This window comes from Odontesthes bonariensis, chromosome 23 (genome assembly GCF_027942865.1).
Source record: "Odontesthes bonariensis isolate fOdoBon6 chromosome 23, fOdoBon6.hap1, whole genome shotgun sequence".
Lineage (NCBI taxonomy): Eukaryota > Metazoa > Chordata > Actinopteri > Atheriniformes > Atherinopsidae > Odontesthes > Odontesthes bonariensis.
Window position 1 is genome coordinate 10,734,232 of NC_134528.1, and position 19,921 is coordinate 10,754,152.

A 19,921-nucleotide genomic window follows, 5' to 3' on the forward strand; every position below is an offset into this window, starting at 1 on the left:
GAGTATGAGTAGTAACCTCATGATGCATACCCAACATTTCGGAGAATCTACTATGCATCCGGGAACTTCTCGCATACTCAAACTCGCTTACTAACTCAAAAGGTTAGTATGAGTAGTAGGGCTGTCGCGATAACCGCAAAATGCAATCACCGCGGTGCTGAGAGGACCTCCGCAGTGCGTGTCCAGGCCACCGCACGCCCCCTTGCACGCGCAGAACAACTCGAGAAACTAAGAGTTTTTAAGACTGCACAGTAGATACAAAGCGACTGACAGAACTGATACTCTTTTTAAGACAGCACAGTAATAATGATACATTGTATATTCCCCGCAAGGCAGGAGAAACACATTAACACAGCTAGGTGGCGTGTTTCTGTCGTCATCTTTGCATATAGGCACTGCACACGCTCACACGTCTGCATGCTACTCGTTTTGGTCTCATTCTCCCTCAGCAGCTGATATTACAAGAATATGCCTACTCAGTGTCGAAGCAATAGAAGTTAAAATAAAATGCAGTGGCCTACCTTAATCTCGGCTTTACTCCTCTGCCTAGTCCGGACACTTTATGGCTTTGAATCTTCCCTTATTATCCATGTTTAATGTTGTAAATGCGACCGTCTAATATCAACAATAAACTAGCTTCCACAGAACCACAGCTTGGTGTGCACATTTGCTGTTGGGAAATACCTGATCATTTCAACAAAACTGTGTAGGTGAAACCTACACATATATAGATAGATATATAAAAAAATAAAAAATAAAAAAAACATTTAAAAAATGTGCCGTGCCAGAAATAAGCTCTGACAACTTCGCGGAAACAGTTAAAGTTCAGCTTGGGTTGGTTGGTCGGCGGCAGTCTGTTTAAAAAAAACTGTATCCCGGACACGTGAGCTCAACTGCTGCACTGATCTGCTTCGTTTTTCTCCGTCATTACTAAACGAAACTTGCGCAGGTCTGCAACAATGTTGCAGAACTGGGGTATGCGCTGCTTGATCTCCGCTATGTTGGTCTGTGAGCGAGTAAATAACAGGCAAAGCAAAGTGAAATGTCAGAATCGCTGGGGAAAAAAGACGGATTATGCGCTCGATTTTCATCTATGCGTGTCGTGGAAAGTAGCCTAATGAACAAAAATGCGATATCACCATACCGCGCTGTTGAGCGGCTATGAGTCACCGCGGTGGGAATTCCCTCACCGCGTCAGCCCTAATGAGTAGTATGAGTAGTAGGAGAAGTAGGAAAAGTTTGCCGTTTCGAAACACAGCCATAGTTAGCTGTTCAATGTCATCTGACTGCCTGCTGTTCAGCGCAGTCAGCTACAGCTCGCCCTTTTGCCAGAGGCTCTTTAAAAAAAGAAGCCTTTATTTTATTCATCTATTTATTTATAACCTTCATTTAACCAGGGAGATCCCATTGAGATCAAGAACCTCTTTTTCAAGGGAGACCTGGCCAAGATAGGCGGCAGCAAATACAAAACACAGTTACAAATTACACAGATAAAAACACAAACAAATGAAAGAAAAAGTATTGAAATTTACAAGCAGATGATGAAAAACAAGTATATGTAGTGGAGTCGGCCTCAAGTACTCTCAGTTTGGATATTAACCCTGTTAGTTTCCAGTCATTCTGCAACATATTCCATGCTAGAGGTGCAGAGCAGCCAACAGCCTTTTTTACCCAATTCAGTACGGGCATATGGAACAGAAAGGAGTAAGGACCGGCACCTCTCTGTGCAGTCAAGGAACAAATAAAGGACGGCAGTAGACCAAGTAAGGCCTTATATATAAAAGTATGGCCAGAGCAGCCCATCCAACTCGAGAAGATAAACAAGATAGCAAGGTTTATGCGCAAAGATATGCAGGACATTCATGAAAGGGGATTCAGGGGCTTGTGATCTGACTGGAGCCACAATATACAACGTCATCCTACATACAGCTGTGCAACGTCACAGGGGAAAACCTCCAGATGATACTGCAGGATAAGACACCTGCTGAGGGATAGGACACGTGTGTACATTTAAAAAACTGCAGGTTTTATCTTTAAATTGGTTTGAACGCGCTTTTGGGAAAAGTGACAGCCCTCATAAGTGGTTGCATCAGTGCTAAATAAAACAAAACAATTGAAGTGCAGGAGGATTTGCTGCCATATTTTGCAATTAAATATATTTTTTAAATACAAACTAATGCAGACTAGAAGGTTTGCTTTAATTTTACATTAAAAGGTGCTAATTTTGCAGCACTTTGCAATGTAGGGTGACCTAGAACTGATAGGTTTTTGTCTTGTTTGCTATTGTTGCAGACTGAAAAGCCAGATCGACGTCATACCTTTGCATCCCTAGCCTTACGTAAGCGCTACAGCTATCTGGCCGAGCCTGCACTGAGTGAGTTTGACATCTTCACTAACAAACCCTTTGATGAGTATTAAAATAATGCCAAGTTTAGAGGATAACTTAGTTTGCCAACAGTTTTATTAAACCTGTAAAATGCGTGATCAATAGATGTGACTTACTTAATGTGACAAATGCATATTTCTCATCCTACATAACACACACTGTCCACTTGCTTGTTTACACCATGGTACATATTTTTGCATGAGTCAGTAAGTGGTTTTTAAGTTTGTGTGCCATGCTTGCCCATGTTGTGAGTTGTACTTCCTCTGGATTTGTGTGGTCTGAATGCAGTAAAATGTTACTCTGACTTACCAACATAGTGTTTCTGTGGAAGTCACAGTAAAGTTTTATTTGTATTTTATTTGTTCCCTTGGAGTGTAAAGCTCTTTTTGGCTTTGTGATGATGCAGCACCTTCGTGTTGGACAGCAACGCATGCTGGAGGTCTTGAGTTTGGCTTCTTTCGGGCATTTTTCTTTTCAGTTTTTCACAGGTTTTATTTTTTTTTGCTTTTCACCAGTTCGATGCTGCATGACAAAATGGGCCAAAACTTCAGTCTTGGAAAGCACATTTTGTCATTTTGTTTGTTTTATGATTAAAAAAAAAAAGGAAAATGGAAACTTCTGCAGCCCTTGGCTCTATTGTATCATAGTGTCTAAATTGTCTTTGAGAAAACTGTAATTTTGGACCAAACAGATAAAAGGCACTATAAAAAGCGGACTTAAATTAGAGCCAGAATCCATATGCTGGTATTAGAATATCTGAAGTTGTTTTTGTGGGTAATCCTGGTGCATTTGTCTGCCATTTTTCTGTTGTCAGCTGTCTGTCAACGCCATTCGTCCTTGGAAATTTACTTTGCTGCTGTATGTGCTTTGTTTAGCTGATTTTTTTTTTTTTGTATTGTTTAAGTCATCTACCAACCCTGAATCACACAAGAACTGTTTCTTTTTATGAGTCCATCTTTAATCAGTGCTCAAATGTCTTACCCAACACATAAAACTGCTGTTTTCCCTGCTTAATAATACAACTGCATCACTGACCAAGTCTTCCTCCTCTGGTCTTCTCTTCTTTCATATTTCTTTCATCCTTTTTCTTCCCCAACATAACTTTATGTTATCTTTACTGTTTTTTGTTTTTTTTTTGCCATCTCTTCTCCATCGTTATTTCTCGAAAACTCACCTGAAGAAACAGCAGTTGAGCGAAGCGCAGCAGCAAGAACACTGCCTGCTGGTTACCCTCACAAACCTGTCTTTCCAACCAGACCTTTCCCACCATGGTCGGCTGCTCCTATTACCATCCCTGGCCAAACAAGGCCCATCGGAGTGGGGGGTTCCCTCGCCTCTACCGATTCACCGGCAGGCTCACCAGCTGCTTCTCCATTAAAATCCACCTGGCCCCTCTCAGCTCCATCACCTGCATGCCCCACAACTATAAAAACCACCTTGGGCGCTCCATCACCGGCACCTGCCCTGTCACCCCCAGTTAAATCGGTCAGCAACATAACTTCCTCATCCCCCATCAGGTCTTACAGGACTGTGCCTTCACCCATTAAAACGGTTGTCCAGCAGGGTCAATACACCCTTCAGGGGTCTGGCAGCCTGGTGACCCCAGGAAGTAAACCTGCCACGGATCCAGCTTCAATCAAAAATCTTGCGTCAGTGTACACATCAAGAACTTCTCCGCTTCATTCAGTTTCCAATGGTTCTCTATCAGAGAGGTCCTCAGCTCAGATCACTGCTGCAGAATCACCAAAAACAATGTACAACATGTACAGTTCGAATATTCCTTTTAAAACGGCCCTGGGATCCGCAGTCGTGACGGATGCAGCGGCAGCCGCCCTTTCTTCCGTTAAAAGCATCTCCAATCTGTCCTCTTTAAAGACCTCCGTTGATTCCACGCTCTCATCCCGAGGAGGGAGGACATCCGTCTCGTCTCTCTCCTCAGCTGGCCAGACGACCGTGGCGTCCTCAGAATTCTCCATGATGAACGGATCGGTGTCGCCTGTTAAATACCCGTCCTCCTCCTCCTCCACGCCATCCTCCCCTTCTTCACGTCTTCTCTCTGAGAGAAGCAGCAGCCTTCAGGAAAGGATCCAGGCCACCACACAGGCAGCGACGTCTGGTGTCAGTGCGGCCATCAATGAAGCCATAGACTCGTACTCCGTCTCAGGCTACGGCACTCTTAAATCACTGTCCTCCTCCCGTAGATCTGCAACAGCGAGCTCTGCTTACGGTACTCTGAGATCGGTGACCACGTCCCCAGGCTCGGCGGTCTCTTCCAGTACAATGACCGTCCCCGTTTACTCGCTGGTCAACATCATCCCAGAGACCCCAGTCAAACCGGGGCCTGGGTCTCTCAAAATGGCCCTTCCCGATTCCCCTCGTGCCTCACCTGCATGCTCTTTATCTTTGTCCAGCTGTGTCACTGGGACAAAAATAAAGTCTCAGCTGAAATCCCCTCCGTTTATCACGCCGCCGATAATCCACCCGACTGCAGCTTCCAACCAGGAGATACTGAAAGATGTGGCCGACATGAAGGAGGATCTGATCCGAATGACGGCTATCCTACAAACAGACACACAGACGGCAGCTAAAACTGTCCAGACATCCCGGAACGGCACTCCTAAAGAAAGGAAGTTAGAGGAAGAGGAGCCGTACACTTTAGTAGAGAAGGTGAAAGAGGATTTAGTCAAAGTCAGTGAGATATTACAGAAAGATATCGTGAGTGAAGGTAAGGCCTCTGCATGTAGAGAAATGGGCTCAGAGGATGAGTGGGAGGAATTTTCAAAAGATGAGATTGAAGAGGCACAAAGAAATACCCTCCCAGATTATTACAGTCCTTTTGACGATAACACACGCTTTTTTAAGCACCAATCCATGTCGAGCAAAGAATTGGAGTTGGCCAAAGTTGTAGATTTCTTAACGAATGACATTGGTGCCAGCTCTCTGTCGAAAATGGCGGAGCTGAAAAGCAGGTTTGAGGACGAGGTAAGAACGGAGGGGGAAGAGAAACAGAAACGTGTTCTCAAACCGTCTATGTCCATACAGGAGCACAAACTCAAAATGCCTCCACCGGTCTCAGGCATGATCAGGTCTCCCTCAGAGAAGGACTTAAACAAGCTCGCCGAGTCCTATCAGGGGTCCGACACCATACTGGAGTCCCCCGAGGACCTGTCTCACGAGCAGGATAAGAGTCCCCTGTCCGACAGCGGGTTCGAGACCAGGAGTGAAAAGACACCCTCTGCTCCTCAAAGTGCAGAGAGCACGGGACCCAAGCCTTTATTCACGGATTCACCCATCCCCCCCTGCGTAACCGAGACCCGGACCGAGGTGGTCCACATCAGGAGCTACGAGCAGCCGGATGATCTCTGCGAACCAGGACTCATGGAGGAGGCTGCATCCGCCCTGCCTGTGATGGAGCCTGAAGCAGCTGCTGCCTTACAGATGAAAATGCCAGAGGATGATGCCCTGATGAACAAAAGCATGTGTCTTAAAGAGGAAACTCATATCACTACCACAACTAGAATGGTTTATCACCAGCCCCAACTAACGGAAGGCGCAGAGATGATGGAGGAGGCCATGTCAGTTCGTGATATCATGAAAGCTTTCCAGTCTGGGAGAGACCCGTCTAAAGAGCTGGCGGGTCTTTTTGAACACAAAGCCAGCCAGGATTCTGTCAAAGGAGATGAACTGACTCCCAGATTTCTCGACAGAGACATAAAATCAAAGCCCAAAGTCGAGAGAATAATTGAAGTTCACATTGAGAAGGGTCACAGCACAGCTGAGCCGACTGAGGTCATCATCAGGGAAACCAAGAAACACCCCGAGCTGTACGTCTACAAAGGCGATCGTGGAATAAAGGAGCTCATTGAATACGATGAGGCCCAACAGGAAGAGGAGGAGCTTACTGCCGAAGAGTCCCTGCCCTCCTTCCTGGAAACGTCCCGCGTTAATACCCCAGTTTCCCAAGAAGAGGACAGTCGCCCAAGTTCTGCCCAGCTAATGGCAGACGATTCTTATAAAGCTCTAAAGCTACTGAGCCAGCACTCCATAGAATACTGTGATGATGAGCTTTCCGAGGTTCGAGGCGAGTCGTATAGATTTGCAGAGAAAATGCTTCTCTCAGAGAAACTCGATGTGTCGTCGCAGTCTCATTCAGACACAGAGGATTCAGCAACGATGGCTGAGAGAAACCGCCACCTCGTGTCTGAGGAGACTGGGAGCACTGAGAGCATGAATCAGCAGCACGGAAGCCCCAGAAGAGAGTTTGTTTCTAAGACATCGAAAGACGGGTCCCCTAAATCAGGTAAATTCCTGCACAGGGACGACCCATCTCAGTTTGACAAGGTGACAGTGCTCCATTACTCCACAGAACAGGGCAGCCCCAAACATGCAGTTTGGATGCGATTTACAGAGGACAAGCACGACAGGGGCAGAGATAAGCTGCTTTATGAGGACAGGGTAGATCAATCCGTAAAGGAAGCCGAGGAAAAACTCAGCGAGGTGTCGCAGTTCTTCCGTGACAAAACGGAAAAGCTTAATGATGAGCTGCAGTCTCCAGAGAAAAAGCCTGTTAGACGAGAGCCGAGGGAGCCCAGATCCTGGCCGAGCTCAGCCTGCAGCAGCCCAGAGAAAACGCAGCAGAAAGCTAAGACGGGAGAAGAGGGGTTGAGTAAAAGCAAACTGAGGGAGCCTTCGGTGGGTAAAATGTTTGGCAGCTCCACGGCAGCTGAAAAGAAAAGCTCTAGCTTACCAAGCAGTCCTCAGAAAAGCGTTTTCTCGAATAGCAGCGAGGATAAAATCAAACAACAACAAAAGACCAGTGAGTCTGAACCCTCCTCTCCTTCTCATCTAAAATCAACATCCAAAGTCAGTGCTGTTAGGATGAAGTTTGAGTCTGTGGCTCAAAACGTAAGTCAAAGTCAGTCTAGTCCGGCCAAAATTCCTCCACCAGTACAACCGAAACCATCAGTGAAGAAATTACAGGAAAGCAAACTTCCTGTTTATCAGTTTTCTGGAGGAAAGGCGTCAAAAGTATCTGAAACATCAGGAGAGGAAGGACAGAAAAAGGATGCAGAGAAGGGCACAGAAGGCAGCAAACCTGATCTGATCCTATCTAAAATCTCCAGAGTCGACAAGCTGCCAAACAAAAATCTTACGCAGGCGCCTCGAGAAATTGGTGAAACTAAAACTGATAAAACGACAGTTAAAGATAGAGACACTTACTCCAGTCTCACTCAGGACATTAAAGAAAGCAGTAAAGTTCACACACCTGTTGTTGATGAGAGTGATGCTAAAGAACAAACCAAAAAAAGTCTGTTTGCTTCCAAAGAAAAAGATGCAGAAGAACCACAAAACAAAAACCTGAGAAAAAAGACAGAATCTCAGATTCCTGTAAGAATGGCATCGCCTTCTTTAGATAATGAGCTCGCAAAGAAACAGACTACGACAAAGCCCTCACAGATACCTACACTATCAAAAACCAAAAGTGTTGAGACAACTCCAGCAAAAACAGATTTAACCTTTGAGATTTTAGACAATGCACCCAAAGATTCCAACTCTAATAACCTATTGAGCCCCAGAGAGATGCTGGAGAAGGTACTAACCCCTCCGGCTGCTGTGACGACCAAGGAGAACTACAAGGGCATCAAAACCTTACCTGTTTACGTGCAGGTGGGCAGGCAGGCAGAAAGGGAAGCAAAGGGAGCACTGTACTCGGTCAAACAGAAGTCAAACTCTGCACAAAGCCCCATAAGCCCAGAAGATGACACTCTAGAGCAGGTGTCTTTCATAGACAGCTCAGGTAAGAGTCCCATCACACCCGAAACTCCCAGCTCAGAGGAGGTCAGCTACAACCTCACATGCAGGACTCCTGATGGCTTCATGGGATTCATGCCGGGGCAACCAAGCCCCATCATGGAGGTGTCCGAGGAGTCAGAAAATGACCACGGCAGGGAGGTTTTCTCCTTTAAACAGGCGCCTCCTGAGAGTAAAACCTCTCTTCATGCTACCCACGCAGACTTTGTTAATGCAAATGAGGAGGAAACCAAAACGACTGATAATCAGCAGGGATTCATTGATAATTTTAACCAGCTAGAAACGATTGTCTCTGGCATGCATGATGAAATTACAGGACAGGGGCAGAAAGAAGTCTCAAAAGACAAGGGTATTGCATATATTGAGTTCCCTCCCCCACCTCCGCTCGACTCGGTTTCAGACACTTCAGACCAAGAGAGAAAAGGTTCCTGCGCCTCCTCAGAGACTGAGACAGAAATGATGGAGGTGAACCTACAGGAAGAGCATGACAAGCACCTTCTGACCGAACCAATCATACGCATACAGCCCCCTTCCCCGGTGCTCGATGACAATCAGTCAAATTCTGAGGATGAGTCCATCTTCCAACCAATTCCATGTAAGAAATTCACTTCCAATTTTCCAGAGGACGAGGAGAGGAGGAAGGAGAAGGAAAACGCTCTTAAATCCAAAAAGCATGACAAAAATGGGAACGACAAAGAAATTAATGGCGGGACCAACGGCTTCAACGGATCCAGCAACGGTTCCAAAGGTTCCAACGGCAAAGTGGAGGACTATGAGTATGAACAAAATGGAAATGACCAGTCAATAACAGACTGCTCAATAGCCACAACGGCTGAATTTTCTCATGACACAGACGCAACCGAGATAGACTCTCTAGATGGATACGAACTCCAGGATGAGGACGATGGCCTGTGCGAGCAGGCAGATTTACGGCTGTTTGGTCTTCCAGACAGCCGGAGAGACGTCTGGGCAACAGACACTTTCAGGTCCTCCGATCGGCCTTTTCCCCAGACCAAGCTGGAAGTTATCGAAGAGGAGAAAACGCCAGAGGAATGTCAGAAGGAAACTTTGATAAAAGACGCCCCGCCTGATGACGTTAGTAAAGATGGAGCTCAAAGTCAGGAACAAAAACACCCAGACAAAGAGGGCTTTTCAGACACTTACTTTAGCTATAAGTTAGAAGAGGAATTTAACTCAACTTTTAAGACTGTCGCCACCAAGGGGCTCGACTTTGATCCCTGGCCCAGTAAATGTGGCGAAGGAGAAGTCGTTGACATGGAAGGGACACGGGGAAGCAACGGTGAGCCTAAGCCTTTCGGACTGGCGGTCGACGACCAGTCTCAGGCCACGACAACAGACACTACCCCGGCCCGAACCCCGACGGACGATAGCACGCCCACGAGCGAGCAAAACCCATTCCCCTTCCATGAAGGGAAGATGTTTGAGATGACGCGCAGTGGTGCGATTGACATGAGCAAGAGGGACATGGTGGAGGAGAGGCTCCAGTTTTTTCAGATCGGTGAGCATTACCACTCAGCGGGCAGGTACAGGGTCAGGGACTCGGATGTAAATGCCCCCTCACAACACAGAGACCAGTCTGACACTCATGATACATTATCAGCACCTCGAGTCCCCATTCAGACTACCACTGTAGAAATATCGAACGTGGCCGTCGGCTACAGCGCATGGACGGACTCAGCCTCCAACGCTGAGCCTAAGTTCTCCACGTTTAGAACAGGATTCAAAACCTCGAATGCTGCAAATAGCACTTCTAATTATAAAACACAAAGCACCTTTGATTGTTGTAATGCCAAAAGCTCAGGAACAGCTGTAGATAGTTTTTACTGTTTAACCCCAAACTATGCAGATTATTGTAATTACAATGCATCAAGCGTGACTGACGACCCTTCGAGTACTAGACCGTCATATGTCATAGATTATTGTCCAAATGAAAGCGTTTGTTCAGATTCGTCCAAACAGAGGGAGCGTTTTGGTTGGACATTGGAAAATCAAAGCACAGATTGTCCTTCAGCGCCCCAGATTAGCGATTTGCAAACACAGAGCAGCAATACCAGTAGCACCGTCCCGGACTCCCATTCAGAGGTTTCCGAACCGTCCTCATCAGGACTCGCTCGGCAGGAGGTCGGCAGGATAGAGGCGTCTTTCAGTCAGTTAGGGGAACACAACGGGGAGTGCGGGGCTTTTTCTAATGTAGCAATAACAAACACGGAAGCCAAAGAGATTAAAGGCCATATATTCAAGTCCAAGATACCACTGAGGGTGCCCAGCCCCAAACTATGCAGTCAGAAGCAGCCAATAGGGAAGGACAAGGCGAGAGAAAAGGTGGATAAATTCCCAGCCAGGAAGCACACGATACATAAATTCAGAGAAAGAGTCGATCCTTTTAAGGGTGTGTTACCTAAATCTAGAATCCCAGTGATAAAAGCCATTAAATGCTCATCTTGTTCCCAGGAGCAGAAGCAGGTTAGAGCTAAATCTGTTCAAACTAAGAGCCAATCCGGCGCCCAACACAGATACAGTTCGACAAAACCCTCCAGTAGAAGTACGACACGTGAAACGGGGAGAAAGAACAGCGCGTTGGTGTCAAAGAACCTTAAAACAAGGTCTGTTAGCAGGCAGGTAGCCAACACTTTGGACAGAGCCGTCCCCGAGCAGGCTGAAACTGGGTTAGAGGGGAAAGCGCTGCCCACTGAGGACGAGGAGAGCTGCAGCCTCAGCAGGAACACATCAGAACCATCTAGAGCTTCTAGGATTTCCCGGCCTTCCCGCACCTCTACCTCTGCCTCCACCTCCACCAGCACCACCACCACCATATCAACACCATCTGCTAGAGATGTGAGAGCTGAGGTTGAACAGGCCAGCAGTGAGAGGATGAGGAGGAGCAGGAGGAAGAGTAGGTGGACACATGGAGGGAAGGAGCGAGAGCAGGAGGAGGAAGGGAGTCAGGTTGATCCACCAATCACGGCTCCTGTGACGGAGAACGAGACTAGTTTGTAAACTCTTTCTAAACCCTTGTACTTATCTCTCTCTGAGATGCATGCAGCTGTTGTGGGTGCTCTGTGATGTGACGTGAGTGTAGCTGTCTTTTCCTCTTCCTGTCATTCGTGCTATCTGTGTCCTGTGCTGTCTGACGTAGGCTTCAACGTAAAAGGGCTGCGACTCGGACCATCTAGGACAGACTTCTGTGATCAAGCCAGAGATGGGGACTCAAGTCACTGTGACTTGGACTCAAGTTGACTCGAGTCGCTGTTTTGATGACTTGTGACTTGACTTGACAAAGAACAAAAGACTTGAGACTCGACTCGGACTTGGAAGTTAAAGACTCGGCACTTGACTTGACTTGAGACACGATGACTTGAATGACTTGAGTGTTAAGCATCTAGAGATAACTTCGAACTTTGTTCGTCATTTGAAGATCCATTCTGACCAGTAAGTGCTCGTCAAATTAGCTAATATTATCCTGTTAGCCTAGTCGGTAGTTAGCTAACGTTAGCTTGATATGATACGGGGTGGACAGGTTGGACACATTGGCCAATGATGTTTACTGACAGTTACTTATATCTTGTCTTTTCACTTTATTAAGATCAGATTCTGCAGGTAAAATTGCAAAAACAAGGTGACTTGACTTTGACTTGACTTGACTTGACTTGACTTGCCCTAGAAAAAATTACTTGGGACTTACTTGAGACATGCGCATGTGTGACTTGGTCCCATCTCTGGATCAAGCAGACTATGTTTGGTCTGATTTTAGGCTGTTTCAGAACAGATAGGAAGCAGGATGCCGTTCGATTAATAACAGAGAATGGGGGAGAAAAAAGATCCGAATTAAATCCTCAAATGCCTTTTAGCTGCTTTCTCTTACTGTGGGCCACTGCACACTCCCTCCGTTTAATTTTGAGATGAAGTTAATCTTGCACTTCCCCGTGAGACACATCATTCACGTACAATATTGTGACTGTTTTGGTCTGCTTGCCTGGTTCTTAGCCATCGTTTGGTCTGAAATCACTGAAAAACAGCCCATCGGCTCAACTTGACGTCAGCTGCAGATGGTGTGAGTGTAGTCAGCCATTGTTGGGAAAGCGTGTGCAGCTGGCCTGATTTCAAGCTGAAGCCGTGAGTTGTTTTTAGCAGTGACGGAGAATGCTGCCTGGTCGTGTTTGTTGGTGACGTGATGCACAACTCCTCGACTCTAAAACCCGCAGTACTAATACGACTGATCCTCAAACATTTCAGTGTGAACGTGAGTCTTCTTCTCTTTTCCACAATAAAAACAGCTGAAACAACGACTCAGATAGATTTACATATCATGCTTACTTAGAATATAGAGCCCAGCTTCCACAGATGGCTCTATCACACCTTCAGTCCTGGAAAAAGCTCAAACACAAACTCTGGAGGTGATGCTGCACATTGATTAAACGTCCACTGGTTGAAAGTTAGCACCAAAAACACCAATGACACAGAAGCACAGGTAAAAAGCAATGACAATCTTCATTATCTTGGATTTTAAACGTAGATTTTTTTTGTATTTCTGATGATGATGGCGTTAGCGGTGGAGAAATTCCAATTATCATCATCCACGAGGGAACTATCGATCGAACTGGAACCACTTTCACATCCGTTCGATAAGCTTCGGGACACTTTAAATCCAACAAACGAATAGATAAACAACTATTTGCCCAGTGTTTTAACCCGTGCCTCCACCCAAACTGCTCACATAGATATTACAGCAGCGGGCCCCGCAAAAAAACTGCTTAGGATGGGCTCAAGCCAAATTTACAAAGACCCACCCCCACAATCCACAGGGCCCAAAGGGATCTGTTGCAAGTATCCTACAACCAGACACCACAGGACACTATTAAATGTAAATGTCCGACCAAGATGGCTGGAAAAGGTGGGTCTCGGTCTGCTTCCAGCAAATTCTGGTGCAGTTCAATTAAGAGCGAACCGAAGACATCTAAAAGTCGAAGCCTGCTCGGATCAAAGGGAGAACATTTATCCCAAGTTTCCATCAACAAATCACACATTACTGAAGCCGTTCGATCAGGCTGTGATCTTAACCATGAGTCTTTTAAGATTAAAGCGAGAGCAGCAAAAACCACTTGTGTGAACCGACTTGACAGTCAGATAAACACACGTCCCAGAGGTCTAATGTTTGGAGAGTCTCCATCATGTAATGTCATCCTCCAACAGAAAAATAATGAGAAATATGAAGCCTTCCAGATGCAGAACTCTATAAATATTGGTTGAATTGATGCGGAATAGCTCTCGTTTTTAAATCGGACCAAAAGACAGCGATAACTTAACTCTCGACTCATTTTTCATGTTAAACAGACAGATAATAGCGGCATCTTCATGTCTTACCGTCTCCCAAAAGGTCCATCTATTATTCAAACGAGCATCTAGTGGCTCAACTTAAATGTTCAGGAGAGTCTGCCCAGAAAGGCTGCGACACCTGGGACAGTGAGCTTAAGTTGGGCTTCGTTCCAACACCGATCACATGAGAAAAGGATCAAAGAACTCTTGTTTAATTCAGCGGGCATTCATTAAGCAGGTAATATAAGGTCCAGGGGGTCACACCACATTAATGCAAAACTCTCAGCTCACAATCCTAATCTGTTTCTTTCATTTAGTGCCATTTTGTATGTCTCTCTCTTTTTAAGAACAACACCTGATTGGTTTGACATGATTTCCCGTTAACTGTTTGTCTCCTGCCCTCCACTGCCTCCTCGCTCAGGCCCTCAGAGCCCCTGTGAGAGAACAGACGTCCGCATGGCGATAGTAGCCGACCATCTCGGCCTCAGCTGGACCGGTGAGTGTGAACACGCCCGAGTTCCTCACTTTGTGTAAAATGCATCTGTCTGTGATACCCGCTGTGCAGCAAATGTGAGAATTCAAAGAGCTGCAGCAAGAGAATGAATCAGCTGGACTGAGATCAGATCTCCCGCCAGGAGATTTACGGTGTTTGCTGCCATCTAGTGGACATTTAGTGTACAGATATTTTGCTGAGCAGCACTGCAGTGGCATTTATAATCTTATGCATCACACATACATACATTCCAACGTCAAATTAGACATCTACAACTCTGTTTGATTTCAGATTTGTTTAAGAGTTCGAAACAGACGCATAATGATGAAGAAGCTCGGATGAGAAAAATGTGCTCAGTAGCACAGTGTGTAATTCACTGATTTAAATGGCTAAAAGCTGGAAGAGCAGGTTTATTTTTGAGTGCATTTAAGAAAAAAAAGCAATGAGACGGTTTTCTGTGTCTGCTGCGCTCGAGTTGTGAGAAGGGCGTGGCCTCTGCAGCTCATCGAGCCCGACCACCTGCACTGCAGCACTGCTCCACGCCTGTCTGCACGCGGGCGGGCGGGTGTGACTCCAGAAGCTTGTGCACAGTTGGGTTGTAGTGGCATCTGATCCACGTTTAATGCGTGCCGCTGTTGCTGAGCTGCAGTAGGAGCACGATGTTCTCATGGTTTTAGACGATGTTTGGCTCAGTGTTAGGTTGTTATTTCAGTGTGACATCGCTTCTCCCATAAGAAATTAGATTGTAACGTGGGATAATATGACTAATGTTGCTCAGAGAGCATTATAATGATCTCGTTTTTAATCTCACATCTGCTTGCGGTGCTGATAAACGCAGATCATCCTACTTTTGACACCTTCCAGTATTACTTTGCAACATTCTGGTTGTAATTCCTGAAGGGAAAGCTCATAATTTATGGTGTGTGCTGCTTTCACAGAACTGGCCAGGGAGCTGGATTTCTCTGTGGAAGAGATCAACTTCATCAGAGTGGAAAACCCCAATTCCCTGACGGCACAAAGCTTCTTGCTCCTAAAGAAATGGGTGCACAGGGATGGTAAAAATGCCACAAGTAAGCAAAATGCTGTGGTTTTTGTTTGTGCCTACTTTCTTTGTATGTGTGATATGGCCTTTGTAGTTTACGTACTTCACGACTCTAGTTTAAGGCCATGTTCACATTAACGTGTGTATTTGGAGATGTGATCACAAGTGGAAAGCTCAAATGTATCCAGGAAGCATCTAGATGCAGGAACAGGGTTACCATCGTATGAACTTCACCCTTTATTAGCTCGGGATGCTGCCGTGGTTACCTTTTGCTTTTTGTTTGGCAAAAAAGTTGGTCAAAATAGTCAGATTAATGGAATGGGACTATTTCAGACTAATATTAGGGCCCAGATTTACTAATCGTGACAAACAAGCGGGCATGTTGATGATCAAGACCATGAAATTTAGCAGGCGCAGCTTATTTCTTGTTGCTAAACTCTGATTACCTGATCAATGAAAATATAAAAAAGTGCTCTTTTGCTCAATAGTACGGAGCCCCGTAGGGGACACGGGGAAAAAAATTATGGGTGAAAAAAAAAAAAAAAGGACGCACTTTTGCGAGATCTTGCAAAACTTTCTCGAGAAAGATAAAAACCGTGCTCAGCAGTAGAAGCGGCTTCGCTATTTTTTAGGCTCATTTCAAAATAAAATCAATAGATTGCTCCGTGTCTGTGTTTGTTTTCGTTCCCATGGGCCTAACTGACCCGGATGTACGTTGTCCTAGATACGACGTCGCAAGATCTCATATGATCTTGCGAAACTTCGAGAGAAAGATCTCGAGAAAGTTTTGCCCATCATTTTTTTTTTCCCTGTGTCCCCTAGGAGGGTTCCGTACCATTGGCTGCTTAATAATAAAAGAGGAAATTTTTTTGAAGCTATCGCCACAGCGTCCCGTCCACCTCTGGAATATCTACAAACAGCTATTATTCCAGATAATGAAGACATCTTAACACAATCAATAATTCCAGTATGATTGGTAAATCCTTCTGGAGTTCCTCTGCACTCAGAAACAAAGCAGGACACCCCGACCGTAATGTCCTTTAAAACAGCAACAAGACGTAGTTCACTTGTGATTGTATCAACCGAGACGCATGTTTATCCCAGGTGTGAGTGACAGAATCAGTTATTTGTGATTATGACTGGTTGAATAACCCTTTCTGTTTCTCTCCCCTCCAGCGGACGCTTTAACCGCGGTGCTGACTAAGATCAATCGGTTGGATATTGTGACTTTGCTGGAAGGGCCCATATTTGACTACGGTAACATATCAGGCACACGCTGCTTTGCCGATGATAACGCAGTATTCCCGGATCAGTCCGATGGTAAAGTGTAGCCCACCCTAGCTGAACTATCTCTCAGTCTATCCCTTCACCCTTCTTCACCTCCTCTCTCAGCCAGATAGTCTGACCTGACTGTGTAAACCAATACAGAACCAATCGGGCTGGACCAAAACAATTAAGAGGAAATTACTTTAGCGCTCCAGCAGGTTCATTAAGCCCAAAGCAGCTAGTCCCAGCGTCAGAGGTGTCTTTGTTAAGCTGCGCGAACGCTGGGAAGTTCAATGACAAGTGACAGAGTTTGAAAGGATTCTAATTAGGTGCAGGAAAATCTGAGCAATTTGGGGTGCATGAAATTTTTAGTGTGTGTTTTATATAAAATGTAAAAAAAAAAAAAAAAAAGCATGATGAAGGAAGTGATTGCTGTGTTTTTCCCATCTGATAAATGCATTGATAATCTTGTCGCTGAGATTCACGAAGCTCATTTTTCAGATGGAGCAGGACGCTAGTTTGTAATTTGGCTCAAGAACAGTTATGTTTATGTGTATGTTTGAAATTCCAACCCCGACACAACGCATCTCCTTCTGCAAATTTATATGAAATACATAAAAACATAATTCTAAGAACCATTTTGTAGTAATGGCATGTTTGCTTTAAAGCAGTATGGCAAGACTTTTTCCTCTCACCCTCTGTTTCTCTCTCTTTCCTGTAAAATGAAAATGAAATGTGGCAGCAAGTGTGGTTGTTACAGACCCTCCGAGGAACATTTCAGAACTCTCGGACGACCATACGAAATCAGTCCCGTTTCCACAGACTGGTTTGAGGCGAATGAACTTTGATAAGTGGTGTGGCAAAAGGCTCGTGGTAATTCAGTAGCAGCAGTTTTTCTACCTGGAAACAAGCAACAAATTCAGTGGAAATCCACAAGATTTACTGTGATGTAACTCACTCTGCTTATTGTTCTGTGTCACTCCATCAGTTGGATGCTTGACCACTTTTATCCCACCACTCTCAGTATGTCACTACCAATGTAGACGGCATCTGACACAGTTGTTCGCCAAGCAGATTCTAAAACGAATTTCTGAAATGTACCTCACTGCCGATCGGCCTCACAGGTTTCCTAAAGTCATCTTAAAGGGATAGTTCGCCTCTTTTGACATGAAGCTGTATGACATCCCATATTAGCAACATCATTTATGAACATTTTCTTACCCCCTGCTGTGTCCTGTGAGCCGAGTTCCAGCCTCGTTTTGGTGTTGATGAAGGTAGTCCGGCTAGTTGGCTGGGGTTTAAAAAATAAAGCGTTTTGCTTCTCAAAACAATATGCGTTCAACAGAGTAATACATTTGCATCACAAAATCGTTCACCAGGAAAAAGTCAGACCTCGCAATCGCTTGGCACTATTTTCTCTCCCTTCGTATCACGAGGCTGGAACTCGGCTCACAGGACGCAGCAGGGGGTAAGAAAATGTTCATAAATGATGTTGCTGATATGGGATGTAATACAGCTTCATGTCAAAAGAGGCGAACTGTCCCTTTAACACGAGGATCAGAGAAGATGTGATCCATGCTAAGATGATTTAAACCGAAACCAGCATTAACCCAACAAAATGCATGGCTGGGGCTTTGTGTAAAGGGCTGCCCGCTCTGATGCCGTTAACTCACAATGATACACTTTCGCCACTCTTTAACCGGGTGGAGCCTTTTCAACACATCCGGGAGTGTCGATGCGTCTCGGATCGCACTCACAGATGGGTTGAAAGCACCTTTTCTTTAAGTGTATAATGATGCTGTACCTGTCATCTCCTCGGTCCCTCCGAGCCTCCCAACCTCTGCAGCTTCCTTTGCTTTTAGACCAGCAGACTCCCCTCCTGCTCCTCTTCCTCCTCCTCCTCTTCTTGCTTCTGAGTGACTAACGTCTACAGCAAATTCTCTTGTCAACGCTGAGCAACACTAACCAGTTAATTTCCATCACTGGCCACCTTCAGCACCTTCCCGATCCCATCACAGCATCTCCTCTTCCCCCTCTCTGCTCCATAGAATAAGTTTCTGGCGCCTCCCAAAGGCGTCTTGCCTGATGCCTGTCTGTGGCAGTGTTAAACAACCAGGAATGTAGGCTTTTCTTCTCCATCTGTGTGCTGTTTGTTGGTTCTTTTGCTTCCCCCATGGCATGAGAAAGACAGGAAAAACGACAGATCAAAGGCAGAGAGCATCGTTACGAGCTGCCCCAATAAATCGAGTTGCTTTGAGTTGTCGTCTTCCCATTCTGCAGAGTTTAATGTGTGCATAGACGATATGGCAAATGAGAACTTAGGTGCAGAAGCGGCGTTGGCAGGGCTTCGCCTGTCGGTAAAATAATGTATTATCCAGCTGTGCTGAAGAGCCGATCAGAATGATTTCTCTCACTGACAGCGAGGTGCTTTAAACACTGAATAGATGAGAGACAGATGTTCTCTGGCACCCCAGATGTTCCTGACAGCTATTAGGACTTCAGCTGCAAATCTTTGGCACCGACTGGATGACGCTGACAGCTAACTGCGGCCCAGAGTCATCTCACCAAAAGCTGCCGGGGTGTTGGACATCTAGGGGCTGAGAGCCAATAAAAAAACCATGAGCATGATTTAATTCTTATAGAATAGTCCAAATCAAGACAATTGTAAGAGTTGTAGCATTTTTTGTTACCTCAGAATGAGTCTCTCATCTCTACGGCATGGATTCAGTCTGCACTTAGTGCACTTTAGTCATATAAAACGTATTGTTTTAACATTTTAACTTTAAGCTCCTGTCACACCGGTATCGGTTCTGTAGTATCGGTGCCTCCCTAACTCTGTCCCTCACAGCCTGCCATTAGTCCTCCACTCTGCTCCATTTACAGCCCCGAGAAAGACTCAAAGTTCCAGATAGGATAGTTTTACCGATGATACAGAAGCACAAGTGAAGATGTGGCAGTGGAGCGATTACGGACGAACGAGTTGTGAACAGATTCAAGGCCGATATCGATGTTAAAAGTATTATAAAATAGTTTCGAAAGACTTGTTAAAGCGTCACCAAATCAATGGCTTTTCGATTTAAATATGAATAAATCTTTTTAGTTTCGGGGGAAAGTAGATCTCTGTGCACGCCTCGTAAGGATAAGACGGAGCTGAAGAGTAGATATGCATCTTCTCCACCTCCACCATGCAGCAATGTGCAGCCGCCTGTATGAGCTGATCTCTGGGAAACATCTGTGGTTCTTCAATGCAAACTAATCAGAAGACGTAAATAAATATAAAAATAGATAATAAATCAAATAAAGTGCCAAATGTGATACGTTCCATATACAGTTAGCGGTAGTTTGGAGCTTCTGTTTCTGCGTGGGTAGGTGCTGTTTCTCCTGAGCGTCTTTAGTATTTAGAGAATCCTGCCTGTCAGTGTATCTCCGGATCCCTTTTGCTTTATCTGCGGAGCCCTGAGCAGCATGCACGATAGTTTCTGCCATCCTGTCCAGAAATGCTCCAAAATGCTGCCACACTCTGCAGTTTCATACCCACCAAGCCTTCATCAGCCACATTCACTTCACTGTCCGTGTTCTGACTTTTTGT

At 45.4% G+C, this 19,921-nt stretch overlaps 1 protein-coding gene across 3 annotated transcripts in view; it reads left to right on the top strand.

Annotated features, from left to right (window-relative positions):
- The window catches only part of ank3b (ankyrin 3b), a 182,985-nt gene that overhangs the window by 153,829 nt on the left and 9,235 nt on the right, over positions 1 to 19,921 (top strand). For all 3 annotated transcript variants that reach the window (XM_075458091.1, XM_075458090.1, XM_075458092.1), the window contains 5 exons: positions 2,293 to 2,374; positions 3,567 to 11,207; positions 13,953 to 14,027; positions 14,963 to 15,094; positions 16,243 to 16,386. In XM_075458091.1, the coding sequence (XP_075314206.1) occupies positions 2,293 to 2,374; positions 3,567 to 11,207; positions 13,953 to 14,027; positions 14,963 to 15,094; positions 16,243 to 16,386 (8,074 nt within the window). The remainder of the gene's footprint in view (positions 1 to 2,292; positions 2,375 to 3,566; positions 11,208 to 13,952; positions 14,028 to 14,962; positions 15,095 to 16,242; positions 16,387 to 19,921) is intronic.